Below are 20077 nucleotides of genomic sequence, written 5' to 3' on the forward strand. Positions count from 1 at the left end.
AGAGTGAAGAGAATCAGTTCCCACAGATTGATCCCCAGGACCTAAGAGTGAAGAGAATCAGTTCCCACGAGCTGTCCTCTGATCTCTCACACATGCTAGAACATACATCTTCCTCCCTCAAATAATACAAAAAACTTTGACATAAAAGCAAAAACTTATTAAAATGAAAACAAATTCCATTCTGTGAAGGGGGTGGGGTATAGCTCAGCAGCAGAAAATGTGTTCAACATCTAAGATCCTGGACTCCATCCCTAGTACGGGAGGCACAGGATGAAGGACCCAGGTTACATTCTAACCAACTTGTGAACAGATAGCTTATCTAAAATTAAAACCATTGTTATTAATTCTCTTTATAGTAATCTCATATTGCATATGGATTTTATGATTGATTCTTATTTTTCCTCAGTCCTTAGCTACTAAAATCTTTTAAAAATTATTTGAAGATATTTATACTTCATTGTTATTACATTCAGGATTGCTACTACTATAGTAAACATTTATGAAAATGTGCTAGGAAAGGGGAACATGATGTTATTTTGAAGAAAATGAAGGAAGAAAGTTATTATGTTAATGTTTTATAATTATTTCTAAAATATTATTTTTAAATAATATTGCTTCTTGAGAGCTTTCATAGTCTTCCCACATATTTCAACATATATTCAAATTATCCTCAAACAAATGAAGGTTATTCAATAAAACAGTTTAAAGGTGTTTAAACTATGTCCATTATTAAATACTATTATCACTTACAGAAAATTTTGAAGGTGGCATTATTTCCAATGAGTAATCCATTTCCTGGGTACTAAGAGTTCTGAGTGAAAGAGAACATTCTCCAATGGTTTTCTTCTTGGGAGTCTGGATTTGAATCTTAAATGCAAGTCTCACAGCTTGTAGATTTTGTAGTTTAATAGCAAATACAAACGTTTCCATAAATTCAATAGCCTTATAAAACAAGAAAATACCAAATATACTTTAAAAGTTGATATGCAATTATAGAATAATTTGTATACTAAGAAAAGTATATACAATATATTTTACAAGTATTTTAGACTGAGGGAAAGGAGATCCAGTATCCTGCCCAAATTGGACCCATCTCATGCGGAAGCTTCAAGACCTGACACTATTACTGATGCTATGATGTAATTACTGACAGGAGCCTAGCATGGCTGCCCTTTGAGACGCCCAACAAGCAGCTGACTAAGATAGAAGCATATACTTAGACTCAACCAATGGACTGAAGTCAAGGACCCCTGTGGTTGAATCAGGAGAAGGCCGGAAAAGTTGAGGAGGGGGGCAGTCTTCCCATAGGAAGACCAGCAGTCTCAGCTAACCCAGACCCCAGAGATCTCTCTGACACTGAGCCTCCAGCCAGGGAGCATACACTAGTTGGTTCCAGGCCCCCAACACATATACAGCAGAAGATATGTCTAAACCTCGAGAGACTTGAGGCCCCAAGGAGTGGGGAGGTCTGGTGGGGTGTGGTGTTGTGTGTGTGTGGGGGGCGTGTTGGGACATCCTCTTGAAGACAGGGGGAAGGAGGAATGGGATGAGGAACTGGCAGAGGGCAGAACTGGAGGAGGATAATGACTATAATATAAAAAACTATTAAAGATTAAAAAGATTAAAGATATTTTTAAAAATGAAAATGGAGTTTTTGTTTTACTGTATTACTTAGCTTCACAATTCATCCTTATATTACTTAGAAATTAAGATCAATATTAATAATAACCTCACCAGAATATAGCTTTGCCTTTTTGAAAATTAGATTATTTTCCTATATTGGTTTTCTAATATATCTTTCTTGATATCCATCAGAATTTTTCAAAATTTGATGAGAATGTTTCAAGAATTTCATATACAAGTTTACTAAGCATAAAAAACCTAAACTATTAATATAAAGAGAATTGAATTCTCTCTTTAAGAGACTGAACACAAAATTGCTATTTGCTATATATTTTCTTCTTTACATCGTTGGTGGAGCTTTTTAAAAAGTCAAGATAACAGCCAGTGGAGAGCTTGTCTTCAGGGAGTGCTGTGACCACAGGTCTTAGGTGAGACCACCATTTTCTTTCCTGTGACTGTCTCAGGTGGGACCAGCCAGGAGGCACAGGCCACAGAAGCAGCAGAGCAGCTGGGACAGGGACCTTCCTACACCCATCTACACCAGTAGATTTGTTCCACAGCCCTCTGTGCAAGAGTCTTTCCAAGACAGAGCTGGTCTCCCAGGAGTGCTGACCCAGGCTTACAGACCCACAGGGGGAACAACCTCCAGCCAGAGACAGCAAGAACATCTAACATGAGAGATCAACAGATGGTGAAAGGCAAACGCAAGAATCTTACCAACAGAAACCAAGACTACCTGACATCATCAGAACCCAATACTCCCACCACAGCAAGTCCTGGATACCCCAACACACCAAAAAAAGCAAGAATCAGATTTTTTTTTCAAGATAGGGTTTCTCTGTCTAGACCAGGCTGGCCTTGAACTCAGGAATCCGCCTGCCTCTGCCTCCTGCAAGATTCAGATTTAAAATCATATCTCAAGAGGCTGATAAAGGATTTTAAGAAGGACATAAATAACTCCCTTAAAGAAGTACAGGAGAACACAGGTAAACAGGTACAAGCCCTTAAAGAGGAAACACAAAAATCCTTTAAAGAATTTCAGGAAAACACAACCAAATAGGTGAAGAAATTGAACAAAACCATCCAGGATCTTAGATCCTGGATGTAGAAACAATAAAGAAATCACAAAGGGAGAAAACTCAGGAGATAGAAAATCTAGGAAAGAAGTCAGGAGTCATAGATGCAAGTATCACCAACAGAATACAAGAGATAGAAGAGAGAAACTCAGGTGCAGAAGACACCATAGAGAACATTGACACAACAGTCAAAGTAAATGCAAAATGCAAAAAGCTCTTAACCCAAAACATCCAGGAAATCCAGGACACAATGAGATAGATAGAATCCTGATATAGCTGTCTCCTGAGAGGCTCTGCCAGATAGATCCTGACCAATACAGATGCAGAGGCTTGCAGCCAACAATCGGACTGAGCACAGGGACCCCCCAATGGAGGAGTAAGGGGAAGGACTGAAGGAACTGAAGGGGTCTTATCTGGCATCAATGGGAGGGGAGGCCCTTGGTCCTGTGAAGGCTTGATGCCCCAGTGTAGAGGAATACTAGGGTGGTGAGGCAGGTGTGGGTGTGTGTGTGGGGGGGGTAGGGGAGCACCCACATAGAAACAGGGTAAGGGGGGATGGGTTAGGGGGTTTGCAGAGGGGAACCAGTAAAGGGGATAACATTTGAAATGTAAATAAATATCTGATTAAAAAGTTTAATCATCTTAATCATCTCATGCCAAAATCAAAAGAAGAAAATCACACACACACACGCACACACACACACACACACACACACACACACACACACACATCCAATAACAAAATAATAGGAACTAACAATTATTGGTCATTAATAGCTCTCAACATCAGTGGATTCAATTCACCAATAAAAAGACACACGCTAACAGACTGGGTATGTGAACAGGATCTACCATTCTTCTGCATAAAGCAACATATCTCAGCAAAAGAGATAGATACTACCTCAGAGTAAAGGACTGGAAAAAGATTTTCCAAGAAAATAGACCTAAGAAAGAAGCAGAAATAGACATTCTAGTATCTCACAAAATAGACTTTCAGCCAAAAGTCAAATGAGATGGGGAAGGACACTCCATAGTCATCAAAGGAAAAATCCACCAAGATTAAGTCTCAATTCGGAACATCTATGTCTGAAATTCAAAGGAACTCAATACATAAAAGAAATTTTACTAAAGCTCAAATCAACACAATGAAACACACACAATAATGGTAGGGGACCTAAACTCTCCATTCTCAACAAAGGAAAGGTAAATTGAATCCACTGATGTTGAGAGCTATTAATGACCAATAATTGTTAGTTCCTATTATTTTGTTATTCCTCTACACTGGGGCATCAAGCCTTCACAGGGTTAAGGGCTTTTTGAACTTTACATTTTCTTTACACTTTGACTGTTGTGTCAGTGTTTTCTATGGTGTCTTCTGCTTGTGAGATTCTTTCTTCTATTTCTTGTATCCTGTTAGTGATGCGTGCATCTATGACTCCTGACCTCTTTCTTATGTTTTCTATCTTCAGAGTTGTCTCCCTTTGTGATTTCTTTATTGTTTCTACTTCCATTTTTAGATCCTGGATGGATTTGTTCAATTCCTTCACCTGTTTGGCTTGTTTTCCTACAACTTTTTTTTTTTTAGTGACTGAACATTATTTTTTCCTTTTTTTAATTAGATATTTTCTTTATTTACATGTCAAATGATATCTCCTTTTCCAGTTCCCCTCCAAAAAAAATTTAAAAATCAAATAAAAAAAACCAAAAAAACAAAAATGAAAACAAACAAACAAACAATAAACCCTGTTCCCTTCCTCCTCACCCTGAACACCAACCCACCCCCTCCTGCTTACTGGCCCTGGCATTCCCCTACATTGGGGCATAGAACCTTCACAGGGCCAAGGGCCTCTCCTCCCATTGATAACCAACTTGGCCCTTAACCCAAAACATCCAGGAAATCCAGGACACAATGAGAAGACCAAACATAAGGATAATAGGGATAGAAGAGAGTGAAGATTCCCAATGTAATGGGCCAGTAAATATCTTCAACAAAATCATAGAAGAAAACTTTCCAAACTTAAAGAAAGAGATGCCCATGAACATACAAGAAGCCTACAGAACTCCAAATGGACTGGACCAGAAAAGAAATTCCTCCCATCACATAATAATAAAAACACCAAATGCACTAAACAAAGAAAGAATTTTAAAAGCAGTAAGGGAAAAAGGTCAAGTAACCTATAAAGGCAGGCCTATCAGAATTACACCAGACTTCTCACCAGAGACTATGAATGCCAGAAGATCCTGGACTAATGTTATACAGATCCTAAGAGAACACAAATGCCAGCCCCGGATAACTATACCCAGCAAAACTCTCAATTACCATAGATGGAGAAAGCAAGGTATTCCATGACAAAACCAACTTCACACAATATTGTTCTACAAATCCAGGCCTACAAAGGATAAAAAAAGGAAAACTCCAACATATGCACCCTAGATATAGCTAGAAAATTATCTTTTAACAAATCAAAAAGAAGATAGCCACATAAACATAATTCTGCCTCTAACATAAAAGTAATAGGAAGCAACAATCACTATTCCTTAATATCTCTTAACATCAATGGACTCAATTCTTTAATAAAAAGACATAGACTAAGACACTGAATATGCAAACAGGACCCAACGTTTTGCTGCATATAAGAATCCCACCTCAGTGACAAAGACAGACACTACCTCAGATTAAAAGGCTGGAAAACAATTTTCCAAGCAAACGGTCCCAAGAAACTAGCTGGAGTAGCCATTCTAATATCAAATAAAATAGACTTTAAACCAAAAGTTATCAAAGAAGATAAGGAGGGACACTTCAAAGTCATCAAAGGAAAAACCTACCAAGATGAACTCTCAATTCTGAACATCTATGCTCCAAATGCAAGGACACCCACATTCATAAAAGGAACTTTGCTAAAGCACAGAGCACACATTGCACCTCACACAATAATAGTGGGAGACTTCAACACCCCACTCTCAGCAATATAGATCATGGAAACTGAAACTAAACAGAGACACAGTGAAACTACCAGAAGTTATGAACCAACTGGATTTAATAGTTATCTATAGAATATTTTATCATAAAACAAAACACCATACCTTCTCCTCAGCACCTCATGGCACCTTCTGAAAAACTGACCATAAAATTGACCTCAAAACAGGCCTCAGCAGATACAAGAAGATTGAAATTGTCCTATGCATCCTATCAGATCACCATGGACTAAGGCTGGACTTCAATAGCAACAAAAACAATAGAAAGCACACATACATGTGGAAGCTGAACAACACTCTATTCAACGATAACTTGGTCAAGGAAGAAATAAAGAAATTAAAGATTTTTTAGAGTTTAATGAAAATGAAGCCACAACATACCCAAACTTATGGGACACAATGAAAGGAATGCTAACAGGAAAACTCATAGCTCTGAGTGCCTCCAAAAAGAAACTAGAGAGAGCATACACCAGCAATTTGACAGCACAACTGAGAGCTCTAGAAGAAGAATAAGCAAAAAGACACAAGAGGAGTAGAAGAAGGCAGTAATAATCAAACTCAGGGCTAAAATCAATCAAGTAGAAACAAAAAGAACTATACAAAAAAAAAAAAAATCAACCAAACCAGGAGCTGGTTCTTTGAGAAAATCAACAAGATAGATAAACCCTTAGCCAAACTAACCAGAGGGCACAGAGACAGTATAAAAATCAACAAAATCAGAAATGAAAAGGGAGACATAACAGAACCTGAGGAAATCCAACAAAATCATCATTCTGCTACAAAAGTGGAAAATGTGAATGAAATAAACAATTTTCTAGACAGATACCAGGTACCAAAGTTAAATCAGAATCAGAAAAATTATCTAAACTGTCCCATAACTAATAAAGAAATAGAAGGAGTCATTAAAAGTCTCCCAATCAAAAATAGCCCAGGACCAGATGGGTTTAGTGCAGAATTCTATAAGACCTTCAAAGACAACCTAATACCAATCCTCTTCAAACTATTCCACAAAATAGAAACAGAGGGAACACTACCCAATTCATTCTATGGAGCCACAAATACTCTGATGACTAAACCACACAAAGATCCAACAAAGAAAGAGAGATTCAGACCAATTTCCCTTTGAATATCGATGCAAAAAAAAAAAAAAAAACTCAATAAAATACTTACAAATCAAATCCAAGAACACATCAAAATGATCATCCATCATGATCAAGTGGGCTTTATACCAGGGATGCAAGGATGTTTCAATATACAGAAATCCATCAACTTAATCCACTATATAGACAAACTCAAAGAAAAAACCCCACATGATTATTTCATTAGATGCTGAGAAAGCATTTGACAAAATCCAGCACCCCTTCATGATAAAAGTCTTAGAAAGATCAGGAATTCAAGGCCAATGCCTAAACATAGTAAAAGCAGTATATAGCACACCAGTAGCCAACATCAAACTAAATGGAGAGAAACTTGAAACAATCCATTAAAATCAGGGATTAGATAAGACTGTCCACTCTCTCCCTACCTTTTCAATATAGTATTCGAAGCCCTAGCCAGAGCAATTAGACAATAACATTAGGTCAAAGTGATGCAAATTGGAAAGGAAGAAGTCAAATTATCACTATTTGCAGATGATAAGATAGTATACTTAAATGACACAAAAAATTCCACCAGAGAACTCCTAAACCTAATAAACAACTTCAGCAAAGTGGCTACATACAAAATTAACTCAAACAAATCAGTGGCCTTTCTCTACACAAAAGATAAACAGGCTAAGAAAGAAATTATGGAAATAACACCTTTCACAGTAGTCATAAATAATATAAAATACCTTGGTATGACTCTAACTAAGCAAGTGAAAGATCTGTAGGACAAGAACTTCAAGTCTCTGAAGAAAGAAATCAAAGGAGATCTTAGAAGATGGAAAGATCTCCCATGCTCATGGATTGGCAGGATTAATATACTGAAAATGGCCATTTTTCCAAAAGCAATGTACACATTCAGTGCAATCCCTATCAAAATTGCAATTCAATTCTCTAGAAGGAGCAATTTGCAAATTCATCTGGAATAACAAAAAACCCAGAATAGCAAAAAACTATTCTCAAGAATAAAAGAATTTCTGGGGGAATCACCATCCCTGACATCAAGCTGTACTACAGTGCAATTGTGATAAAAACTGCATGGTATTGGTACAGCGATAGGCAGGTGGATCAATGGAATAGAATTGAAGACCCAGAAATGAACCCACACACCTATGATCACTTGATCTTTAACAAAGGAGCAAAAACCACCCAGTGGAAAAAAGTCAGCATTTTTTCACAAATGGTGGTGATTCAACTGTCAGTTAGCATGTAGAAGAATGCAAATTGATCAATTCTTATCTCCTTGTACAAAGCTCAAGTCCAAATGGATCAAGGACCTCCACATAAAACCAGATACACTGAAGCTAATAGAAAAGAAAGTGGGGAAGAGCCTCAAGCACATGGGCACATGGGCACATGGGCACAGGGGGAAATTCCTGAACAGAACACCAGTGGCTTGTGGTGTAAGATCAAGAATTGACAAATGGGACTCATAAAATTACAAAGCTTCTGTAAGGCAAAGGGCACTGTTAATAGGACAAAACAGCAACCAACAGATTGGGAAAAGATCTTTACCAATACTACATCCAATAGAGAGCTAATATCCGATATATACAAAGAACTCAAGAAGTTAGACTTCAGAGAATCAAATAATCCTATTAAAAATGGGGTACAGAGCTAAACAAAGAATTCTCAACTGAGGAATACCGAATGGCTGAGAATCACTTAAAGAAATGTTCAACATCCTTAGTCATCAGGGAAATGCAAATCAAAACAACCCTGAGATTCTACCTCACACAAGTGAGAATGGCTAAGATCAAAAACTCAGGTGACAGCAGATGCTGGAGAGGTTGTGGAGAAAGAGGAACTTTCCTTCATTGCTGGTGGGATTGCAAGCTGGTACAACCACTCTGGAAATCAATCTTGCAGTTCCTCAGGAAATTGGACATAGTACTACCTGAGGACCCAGCTATATCATTCCTGGGCATATAGCCAGAAGATGCTCCAACATGTAATAAAGATCCATGCTCCACTTATGTTCAAAGCAGCCTTACTTATAATAGCCAGAAGCTAGAAACAACCCAGATGTCCCTCAACCGAGGAATGGATTCAGAAATTGTGGTACATCTACACAATGGAGTACTACTCAGCTATTTAAAAAATGAATTTATGAAATTCTTAGGGAAATGGATGGATCTGGAGAATATCATCCTGAGTGAGGTAACCCAGTCACAAAAGAACACACATGGCATACACTAACTGATAAGTGGTTATTAGCCCAGAAGTTCAGAATACCCAAGATACAATTCATAGATCATATGAAGCTCAAGAAGAAGGAAGACCACAGTGTGGATACTTTGGTCCTTATTAAAAGAGGGATCAAAATACCCATGGGAGGAGACACAGAGACAAAGTTTGGGCCAGAAACTGAAGGAAAGGCCATACAGTGACTGGCCCATCTAGGGATCCTTCCCATATATTCTTACCAAACCCAAATACTATTGTGGATACCAATAAGTGCTTACTGACAGGAGCCTGATATAGCTGACTCCTGAGAGGCTCTGCCAGTGCCTGACTAATACAGAAGTGGATGCTCACAGTCAATCATTGGACTGAGCACACAGTCCTCAATGGAGGAACTAGAGAAAGAACTCAAGGAGCTGAAGGATTTTGCGGTTCCATAGGAGGAACAACAATATGAACCAACCAGTAACTCCAGAGCTCCCAGGGTCTAAACCACCAACCAAAGAATATGCATGGAGGGACCCATGGCTCCAGCTGAATATGTAGCAGAGGATGGCCTTGTGGAACATCAATGAGAGGAGAGGCCCTTGGTCTCATGAAGGCTTGATGCTCCAGTGTCGGGGAATGCCAGGACAGGGAAGCAGGAGGGGGTGGTTTGGTGAGCAGGGAGGGGGGAATTGGAAAAGGAAGTTTTTCGGAGGGATAAAATTTGCAATGTAAATAAAGAAAACATCAAATAAATAAATAACAGAATAGACACACACACACACACACACACACACACACACACACACACACCAAAAAAACCAAAAAACCCCTGAACAATAAAAGAACTTCTGAAGGAATCATCACCATCCCTGATCTCAGGAAGTAATACACAGCAATAGTGATTAAAACAACAACAACAACAACAACAAAAAGCCTATATGCTACTGGTACAAAAACAGACAAGGTGATCAATAGAAAAGGATCAAAGACCCAAAAGTAGACCCGCATACCCATGGACACTTGATTTTCAACAAAGAAGCCAAAATCAAACAATGGGGTAAAAAAGAAAGCATCTTCAAAAAATGGTGCTGGTCTAGCTGGATGACTACGTATAGATGAATGCAAACAGATCCATATTTATCACCCTGCAAAAAACTCAAGTCCAAGTGAATCAAGGACCTCACCATAAAACCAAATACATTGACTCCTATTAGAGTTTTATTAGACTATTAGAGAGAGTGATAACATTGAATACATTGGTACAGAACACATTTTCCTGAACAGAATACCAAAAGCTTAGTTCCTGAGATCAAAAATTGATAAATAGGGCTGGTGAGATGGCTCAGTGGGTAAGAGCACTGTTTGATCTTCCAAAGGTAGTGAGTTCAAATCCCAGCAACCACATGGTGGCTCACAACCACCCACAATGAAATTTTAAAAAAAAAATTGATAAATGGGACATAATAAAATTGAAAAGTTTCTTTATCGTAAAGGACACAGTCAACAGGACAAAATGGCAGCCTACAGATTGGAAAAAAGATTCTCAATAACCCAAAATCCAATAGAGGGTTAATATCCAAAATATATAAAGAACTCAAGAAGTCAGACACCTACAAACCAAATAACCCAATTAAAAACTGGGGTACAGAAATAAAGAGAGCATTCTCAACACAGGAATACTAAATGCCTGAGAAGTACTTAAAGAAATGTACTTAGTCATCAGGGAAATGCAAAGCAGAATGACTCTGAGATTCCATCATACTCATCAGAATAACTAAGATCAAAAACTCAAGGAATAGCACATGCTGGAGGATATGGAGGATATGGAGAAAGGGTAACACTTCTCCATTGTTGGTGGGAGTGCAAACTTGTACAACCACTCTGGAAATCAATCTGATGATTTCTTATAAAATTAGAAATAGTTCTAACTGAAGACCCAGCTATACTACTCCTGGGCATATACTCAAAAGATATTCCATCATACCACAAGGACATGTACTTCACTATGTTCACAGTACCTTTATTTGTAATAGCTAGAAATTAGGGACAACCCAAACACCCCTCAACTGAGGAATGAATACAGAAAATGAGATTCATTTACACAATGGAATACTATTCAGCTATTTAAAACAAGGACATCATGAATTTTTAAGACAAATGGATGGAACTAGAAAATATCCCGAGTGAGGTAACCCAGATGCCAAAGTACATGCATAGCGTGTACTCACTGATAAGTGGATATTAATCATAAAGTACATGATATAACCCAAAGACCCAAAGAAGTTAAACAAGTTTGAAGGCCCAAGCAAGAAAGCTTGAATCATACTTAGATGGGGAAACAAAACAATCATAGGAGGTAAAGGGAGGGCTGGTCCAGAGTGGGAGAGGGGAGGTGGAAAGGAATGGGGAGGCAGGAACAGGAGTGGGGAGAAAGCAGAAGAGAGGCCCAGAGAGTAAAAAAAATGAATGGAAATCTATAGCTGCTGGTGGTGGAGGAGAGAATCTTTAGGAAGTCCCAGAGACCTGGCATAGGGAAGGCTCCCAGGAGTCCATAAGAGTAACCTTAAGCCAATAGTAGGGACATGGAGCATAAATAAGTCACTTCCTGTAGCCAAGCAGGACCTCCAGTGGAGGGATAAGGACACCAATCCATCCACAAAACTTGCTGTCCAAAATTTGTCCTGGTCTAAAACAAATGCAGGGGTGGAGCAGAAAGTGAAGGAAAAGCCAAACAATAACCTGCCCAACTCAAAACCAACCATGGGCAACCACCAGTCTCTGACACTATTAATGATACTCTGTTGTGCTTACAGATAGGAACCTAGTATAACTGTCCTCTGAGAGACTTCACCCAGAAGTGGGCTGAAATAGATGCATATATCTACTGCCAAACACTGGATATGGGTCAGAGACACTAATGAAAGAGTTGGGGGAAGAACTGAAGGTTATGAAAAGGGAAGGGAACCCAACAGGAAAACCAGCAGAGTCAACTAACTTGGACTCCTAGAGCTCTTTGAGACTGAGTCACCAACCAAAGAACATATATGAGCTGCAATGAGGCCCCAGCACATATATAGCAGACTTGTAGCTCAGTCTCCATGGCTGCCATGTCTGGCCTCAGTAGAAGATGAGCCTAACCTGGCAGAGACTTGATGAACCAGGGTGGGGATGATATCCAGGAGGCCACACCATCTTAGAGGTGAAGGAGGGGAGAGACAATATGAGGGAAGGGCCGGGAGGGGGAACAGCATTGGGGATGTAAATGTGTGTGTGTGTGTGTGTGTGTGTGTGTGTGTGTGTGTGTGTAATACAGAGTGCATACTGTTTCGCAGTTGACCTGAGTTCAAGTCTCAGCCTCCATTTTAGGTGGCTTGAACCACCTGTTAACCCCAGCTTGAGGAGATGCAATCCTCTGGCTTCAATGTGCATATATATATATATATATATATATATGTATATATATATATAGTGTGTGTGTGTATATATATATATACACAAATATAAAAATATAAAGGATTTTAAATGTTTTTAAATATCATTTCATTTGTATGTAAAAACTTAACTTTTAAACATATCAAATGACAATAATGGGCATATCTTTAAATTAATATGAAAACAATCTATAAAACAAAACTCAAGGTAATAAACCTTCTAGTTATAATAATTGGAAGGTTTTGAAAAAGAGATTAACTACAATTTTGCAATGATTTTCAAAGTCAAAAAGTTGTTGGGAGCAAGTACAGTACAGAAGTTTCTTACTTATTGCTAATCTATATATTCTAGCAATTAAGGTTTTTTTTTTAATTCATCTACTATCAAACAATAAAATAGCAAATACTCATGATTTAAAAATACCTTTTAAAAGCAAAATTATATCATTTTAGCTTGTCCAAATTAAAACACTTTCTTATTCTCACATTTTATATAAATAAAAGTAACAAGAGAAGAGTAAAAATTTCAAACACAAAGAGCCACTTACATTGGAACCTTCTTTGGCTGAAGATTTGAAATGCACTGGTTTGGACAATGTTAAAATTCCTTTTATAGAAATTGTGGGAGTTTCTCCATACCTAGAGGGCCAACTTAGATCTCTGCACTTTAAAAAAAAAATGAAAACATAAATTAAATTTTTACAAAGGACTCTGACAATACAAATATAAGATATATTTATTGAGTTAACGACTTTTCTGAAGATCTCTTTATATAATCCTGGTTGTTTTGGGACTTGTAATGTAGACCAGGCTGGCCTTAGAGACCCACCTGCCTCTGCCTCCAGAGTGCTGGAATTAGAGATATGAGCCACCATGCCCTACTGAGTTAATTATTTTTAGTTAAAAATTTTTAATAAATTTTAGAATACTAAGATTTCATACTTCATTCACATTAACATTTTGACATTTCCCTTCATGGCATTTCAGACATTTTTATCTTTGTTGATCACTCTTCTTCTACCCCTCTCCTTCCATGCCTCTCACTTCGTCCCAATTGTCCTCTTCTAGCTTTCAAATAACAAGTATTCCATTATCGTCCCTAACCACCTCCCTTAAAAATTCTTTTCCATAACAAATAATAAAAAATATATAAAATCCATCCCCCTTATGTTCTTCTAATTTCCTGACTTATGTACATATAAGTACAAATATAAAAATTAAAAGGAGGGTCACCATATGAAGAACTTGTAATATTCTTGTGACTCATGTTTATCTCACTTGTTAATTTCTAGATCTATGCATTTTCCTGAAATATTCACAATTTTTATATAGCTACATAAAATTCTATTGTGTAGATGTATCACATTTTCATTACCAGTTCATATGTTGATAGACATCTAGGTTGACTTAATTTCCTTTCTATTATAAATAGTAAAATAATAAACATAAATGTGCAAGTATATCTAGAGTAAGATTTATAGACCTTTGGGTATATGCTTAGGAATAGAGTCCTATAGTAGTGTTATGTTTAGGTTTGGAGGGGGGCATTGTTTCAAATTTTGGTTGTGAAGAGATGCAGGAGATGTGCCTCTGCACTTTCCCACTGCTTGCACAGTTAGAGCTCCTCTTCCCCTCTTTTCCCAGCATACATGACTCCCGCCTTTTGGAGAGGGTAAACAGAGGGCCAAGCCTGGCACGGGAATAGTGCAGTTCCCCTTTTCACGGTGGTACTCCTTCCACCCTAATGACCCCCCGGGGGTATAGCAGATGCCAGCCTTGGGAATAGACAAAAGGCAACATACCACAGCCTCTGTGTCATTGAGGTTGACACTCTCCTTAATAGATAACCAACATTTCTCCAATGCAGAATGGCTCCTGTCCTTGAAAGGAACAAGGACCAAACATCCTTGAAATGATAAGTGGACTAGGAGGAAAGTAATTAAGTATTCCCAGACAGCAGTGTTTGTAAAAATACACTAGCTCCTAATAGCACCATAAAGTTACTTCCCAGGTACTATGGATGGGCCTGGTACTGTTTGTATGTTGATGCTAATTCCCTCTCCTGGGAGAGGCTGTGGACAAGGAGTGAGTCATACTCAGGTGACTTCTTGGGAACCAATCACCTAATAAATAAAGGAGCCAATCACTGGGCGAGTAGGCGGGACTTCTGGGTAGGACAAAGGAAGAGAGAGGTCATTTTTGGACTGGGAAAGCATGAAAACAAGATGTAATTACAAGATGTCTCCTGGTTTCAATGGCAGATCCATCAGGACTCACCACTAGAGGATTTAGATTCACCACTGGAGGATTTATGTTTACAGATTAGGATTTTAGTTGTTGTACCCAGAGACTGAGTTACCTTTGTTTCTGAACTAAGTCTGTGTGGTGTTTTTCTTCACTCAGCAGTTTGACTGGGTTCAAAAGAGAAAAGTATGTTTGCCAGATGTGCACCACAAAGGCAGTGGGGGTTTTGAAGCATTAGGATTGGCGTGGTAGTGACCTATGGGTAGGAACTTAAAGAGCTATATGGAGACATTTGAGGAAGCTCCAGGACAGAGAGTCTCCATAAGATAAGAACAGGCAGGCCACAGTCAAATTGGCTAAGATCAAAAACTCAGGTTACAGCAGATGCTGGAGAGGCTGTGGAGAAAGAGGAACACTCCTTCATTGCTGGTGGGATTGCAAGCTGGTACAACAACTCTGGAAATCAGTTTGGCAGTTCCTACGGAAATTGGACATAGTTCTCCTGGAGGACCCAGCTATACCACTCCTGGGCATATACCCAGAAGATGCTCCAACATGTAATAAGGACACATGCTCCACCATGTTCACAGCAGCCTTATTTATAATAACCAGAAACTGGAAACAACCCAGATGTCCCTCAACAGAGGAATGGATTCAGAAATTGTGGTACATCTATGTAATGGAGTACTACTCAGCTATTAAAAACAATGAAATCATGAAATTCTTAGGGAAATGGATGGATCTGGAGAATATCATCCTGAGTGAGGTAACCCAATTACAAAAGAACACATATGGTATGCACTCTCTGATAAATGGTTATTAGCCCAGAAGTTCGGAATACAGGAAGAACAACCCACAAATCACAAGAAACTCAAGAAGAAGGAAGATCAAAATGTGGACATTTCATGCCTTCTTAAAAGGGGGAACAAAATGCCCACGGAAGGAGTTGCAGAGACTAACTATGGAGCAGAGACTGAAGGAAGGACAAGCCAGCCTGATATAGCTATCTCCTGAGAGGCTCTGACAGTACCTGACTAAAGGCTCACAGCCATTCATTGGACTGAGCACAGGATCCCCAATGAAGGAGTTAGAGAAAGGACCAAAGGAGCTGAAGGGTTTGCAGCCCCTTAGGATGAACAACAATATGAACTAACTAGTACCCTCAGAGCTCCCAGGGACTAAACCTCCAACCAAGGAGTATACATGATGGGACTGATTGCTCTGGCAGCATGTGTATAGTAGAGGATTGCAAAGTCGATCATCAATGGGAGGAAAGGCCCTTGGCCCTGTAAAGATTCTGTACCCCAGTGTAGGGGAATGCCAGGGCTAATAAGTGGGAGAGGGTGGGGTGGCAGGCATGGGGAGGGTGGAGGCAACAGGGGTTTGTTCTTGTTTTTGTTTGTTTGTTTGTTTTTTGGAGGGGAAACTGGGAAAGGAGAAATCATATGACATGTAAATAAAGAAAATATCTAATTAAAAAACAACAACAACAACAACAAAAAAGAGGTATTAAAAAAGAAAAAAGAAAGAAAAAGAACAGGCAGGCCAGACTGCTAGGGCTGAGAGTAGCGAGGCATAGTGCGGGAACTTGACATTCTTTTTTAATATTTCCCACAACACCCAGGTCAGAAGGGTCCCCCTCCCAGCTGCACAGTTCCGCCCTGCTGTCTTAACAAACATTATCAGGTTTGAAGGATGGCTTCCCCTTGTCACCGCCCCAGTCATATAACCCAAGTCCGAGGATCCCTGGTTATGCATCTGAGCATATAAATACTCCAAGCCTCTGGACACAGGTATTGCATTCCTAACCTGTGCAGTGGGAAAGGCTCCAGGTCTGACTCAAATAAAGTCTCTCTTTGTTATTACCCTGGATTGCACTTTCTGGCATTCTTCTGGGGTTCCTGAGAACTGGGCCTAACAGCTGGTTTGTACTTTTGCTTGGTTTTGGTGTTCGGGTTTTTGTTTTGTTTTGTTATTTAGTCATTTCCACAATAATTTCCTTAGTGGTTTCACCAGTTTACACTCTAACAAAGGGTTTCTTTTCCCTAACACCCTCACCAGTATTTGTTGTCATTTGTCCTTTGATGATAGCCAATCTGACTGGGCTGAGACAGGATCTCAAAGAAGTTTTAATTTATTTACCTGATGGCTGAGGCTACTGAACACTCATTACTTACTAAATTTTTAATTTTAATACTTAGGTCAGTATATATCTATATGCAAACATATATATTAGATGAATTATAAATTTTATATTGTTAGCATCAGGGCCTCCAAAGCCTGTGGCATCGCATGGGCGGGTCTCACAGACCTGTTGCCAGGGCAACAACCACCATATTCCCAGAATCCACCTCCCACCTTTACCTGCGGCCACTATGTCAGAACCCATATATACACGGGGAACATTCCTTCATCTCACTGTCTCTCCCTCCTCTCTTTCCGCTACTGCCCCCTCTCAATTAAACCTCTTACACGTGGAACTGCTTTGGCCTAGTGTGTGGTATGTTCAGACACATCATTTGGTGCTGAAGCCCAGAAATTGGCGGTTCCATCGGCAGCCACTGCACTGTCCTGCAGCAGAGACAGGCAGAGATCATGGCCACATGGACCGGTCACAACACTGGCAACTGTGGCCGTCGAGAGTATGTGAGTTCGCAGCCCCCTCAGCTGGTGGCTACAAGAATCGCAGGCTTTCACCACAGAAGCTGCCACTGCTGAAGCCACCATCACCAAGTTGCAGCAGAGGAACCAGAGCCACCCCATGCACCACAAGACATAAGAACTTCTACCCTGTGAGCCATGCCCTGCCTGGTCTATGATGTGGGGCTAGCCTCTGCCCAGGCCCACACCTACCCATTCAGTTTCACATTTTCTATTTACCAGTCCAGTATAATTCTCGCACAGACACCGGCATATTAATTGGTAGGATCAGTCAAGGGGAGGACCTCCAGCTTCCCAGGCCTGGCCAGCCTTCTCTGGGAACTACGGGATTTACAGTCACGCCTCCCAGCTGACATACTTCTTAGGACTTCTGCCATTGGCTGCCCCTCCCTCGAAAGCAACTCTTCGTTTCCCAATTATTCCGGGCTCTTGCAGCTGAAAAATCCTTGGATCCAGGGTGGGTTGCTTTCCACAGCAGGCCCAGGGTCTGCTGGGTAGCCACTAGGGGGTCCTCGTGATGACTTGGACCACTAGCGTGGCTAATACTTCTTGGTTTTTAGACTGTTCTCAGGACGCTGGTACGAATAGTCCAATTACCTGCCTGGGTGTCAGAATGTCTTCGACCGTACCTCCAGGCACCTCACTGGGATGTCTCCTGGAAAATCTCAAATCTTTAAAGCTAACACCTGACTTGAAGGCATCAAAGTTAACATATCTCTGCAATAAGATCTGGATTAAATATCAACTAGACGGGAGTTCAAAATAGCCACTTATAATGGCACCCTAGATCCAACTATTTTATGGGATCTTAATACATACTGCCAGCGAACTGGTAAATAGAAGTAGGTTCCTTATGTCCAAGCTTTTATCTATCTCCATTCCAATCCCTCCTTGTGTTCTTCTTGTTCCCCAACCCAACTTCTCTTAGCCATGAAATCTACACAACCTCCTCCGCTAGATGACACTACAATGCTAGATCCAGCTAATGAACCACTCCCTTTTCACCGCAGACCTGTCTCCACGCCACCGAAAACTCAAACTGCTGCCTTAGTTTCTCCTCCTCACCAGGATGTTCCAGAGCCTGCTAGCTCTCTCTCTCCAAACCCCTCCCCTTCTGTGCCAGATGTGGGCCGCTCCAAATGCCCCACATTGGCAGCTACCTTCACTCCTCCTGTCACCCGCTCTAAGGCTATAGCCAAACCTCCAAGTCCTTCCTCCCCAGAGACACCTGACCCAGCAACAGTCCTACCTCTAAGAGAAGTTGCTAGAGTAGATGGTCTTGTCAGAGTACATGTTCCGTTCTTGCTTAGTGAACTTTCCCAAATAGAAAACAGGCTAGGGTCCTATACTTCTAACTCTTCCAAGTTTATTAAAGAGTTCCAGTATATCACTCAATCTTACAGCTTGACTTTCCATGATGTTCATATGATTCTTACTAATAACTTACTTCCTGAGGAACACAGATGAGTCTGAGAAAAGGCAAGAGTGCATGCAGATGGAATTCACCAAACAGATGGCACATACTGAATTGGCTCTGAGACAGTGCTGGACCAGGATCCCTGGTGGAATTACAATTCTGCAGGTGGCATTTTAGCCAGGGACAGGTTTATTACATGCCTTCTGGCCAGTCTTAGAAAACCAGCCTTAAAGCCAGTAAGTTTTGAAAAACTCCAAGAGGTTGTCTAGGATAAGCAGGAGAATACATCTCAATTTTTAGAACACCTTACGAAGGCTTTATTACAGCATACCAATCTGGACCCTGAAAACCCAAAAGGTAAACAACATCTGATGACCTACTTCTTTTCCCAGAGCTACCCCGACATAAGAGCTCAACTTAAAAAACTGGAGAGTAGACCCCTAACTCCACAGGCAGAAGTCTTAGCACTGGCCTTCAAAGTGTACCATGAAAGAGATGATAAAGTCTGCAAACAAAAATACCATATGCTGGCAAAGGCTTTCCGACCAGCCCCAGTCACTGCCCCGGACTCATGGTCCCTAAGACTCAGAGACCATCAGGTACCTGCTACAATGTGGTAAAAAAGGTCATTGAGCAAAAGCCTGCCCTAACTTCCACAAGCCAAGAGGGCCATGCCCTAGGTGCCATCAAGAGGGGCATTGGGCTGTTGATTGCCCTCATGTTATGCAGAACAAGGGGACATCACTCCCAGATAACCCTCCAAGTGATCTCCTAGGCTTGGCTATGGCTGACTGAAAAGGCCTGATCTCCCCTGACCCAACCACTGCCATCACTAGCAGGAAGCCCCGGGTAAATATCATGGTATGTGGGCAGCCCATCTCCTTCCTCTTGGACACTGGAGCCACTTACTCGGTCCTGATGGAGTTTTGGGGACCCACTTCTCCTTCTGGTTCTCCTATTGTCGGGGTAGGAGGACAACTTTATTTCCCTCTCCAGACCCCACAACTTAGTTGCATATTTAGGGGTGTACCTCTCACCCATTCCTTTTTGGTAGTGCCAACATGTCCTGTCCCCTTATTGGGAAGGGATCTTCTAGCTAGGCTGGGAGCCTCTATTTCCTTTGCTCCCCACATTCGCCTAAACCCAGACTCGCCAGCAGTTCCTCTGCTTCTTCTCCTAGCCAGGAAACCTACTAACACTATCATGTTATTTCCTTTAGCAGCTTCTCAGGTAGGTTCTCGAGTCTGGGATTTCCAGAACCCCTCTATTGCTAAACACCATTCTCCCGTTGTCATCCAATTTCTGGACTCTACCAGGTACATAACCCAAGCTCAA

At 40.4% G+C, this 20077-nt stretch overlaps 1 protein-coding gene across 6 annotated transcripts in view; it reads right to left on the reverse strand.

The window, feature by feature from the left end:
* The window catches only part of Tc2n (tandem C2 domains, nuclear), a 92708-nt gene that overhangs the window by 20688 nt on the left and 51943 nt on the right, over window positions 1-20077 (reverse strand). For 5 of the 6 annotated variants that reach the window (XM_031356328.1, XM_031356325.1, XM_031356327.1 and 2 more), the window contains 2 exons: window positions 12969-13085; window positions 751-942 (listed from right to left, as the gene is read on the reverse strand). In XM_031356328.1, coding sequence (XP_031212188.1) covers window positions 751-942; window positions 12969-13085 — 309 coding nt within the window. The remainder of the gene's footprint in view (window positions 1-750; window positions 943-12968; window positions 13086-20077) is intronic. The other variant, XM_031356329.1, reaches the window with a different exon arrangement.

Source organism: Mastomys coucha, unplaced genomic scaffold, assembly GCF_008632895.1.
Source record: "Mastomys coucha isolate ucsf_1 unplaced genomic scaffold, UCSF_Mcou_1 pScaffold6, whole genome shotgun sequence".
Lineage (NCBI taxonomy): Eukaryota > Metazoa > Chordata > Mammalia > Rodentia > Muridae > Mastomys > Mastomys coucha.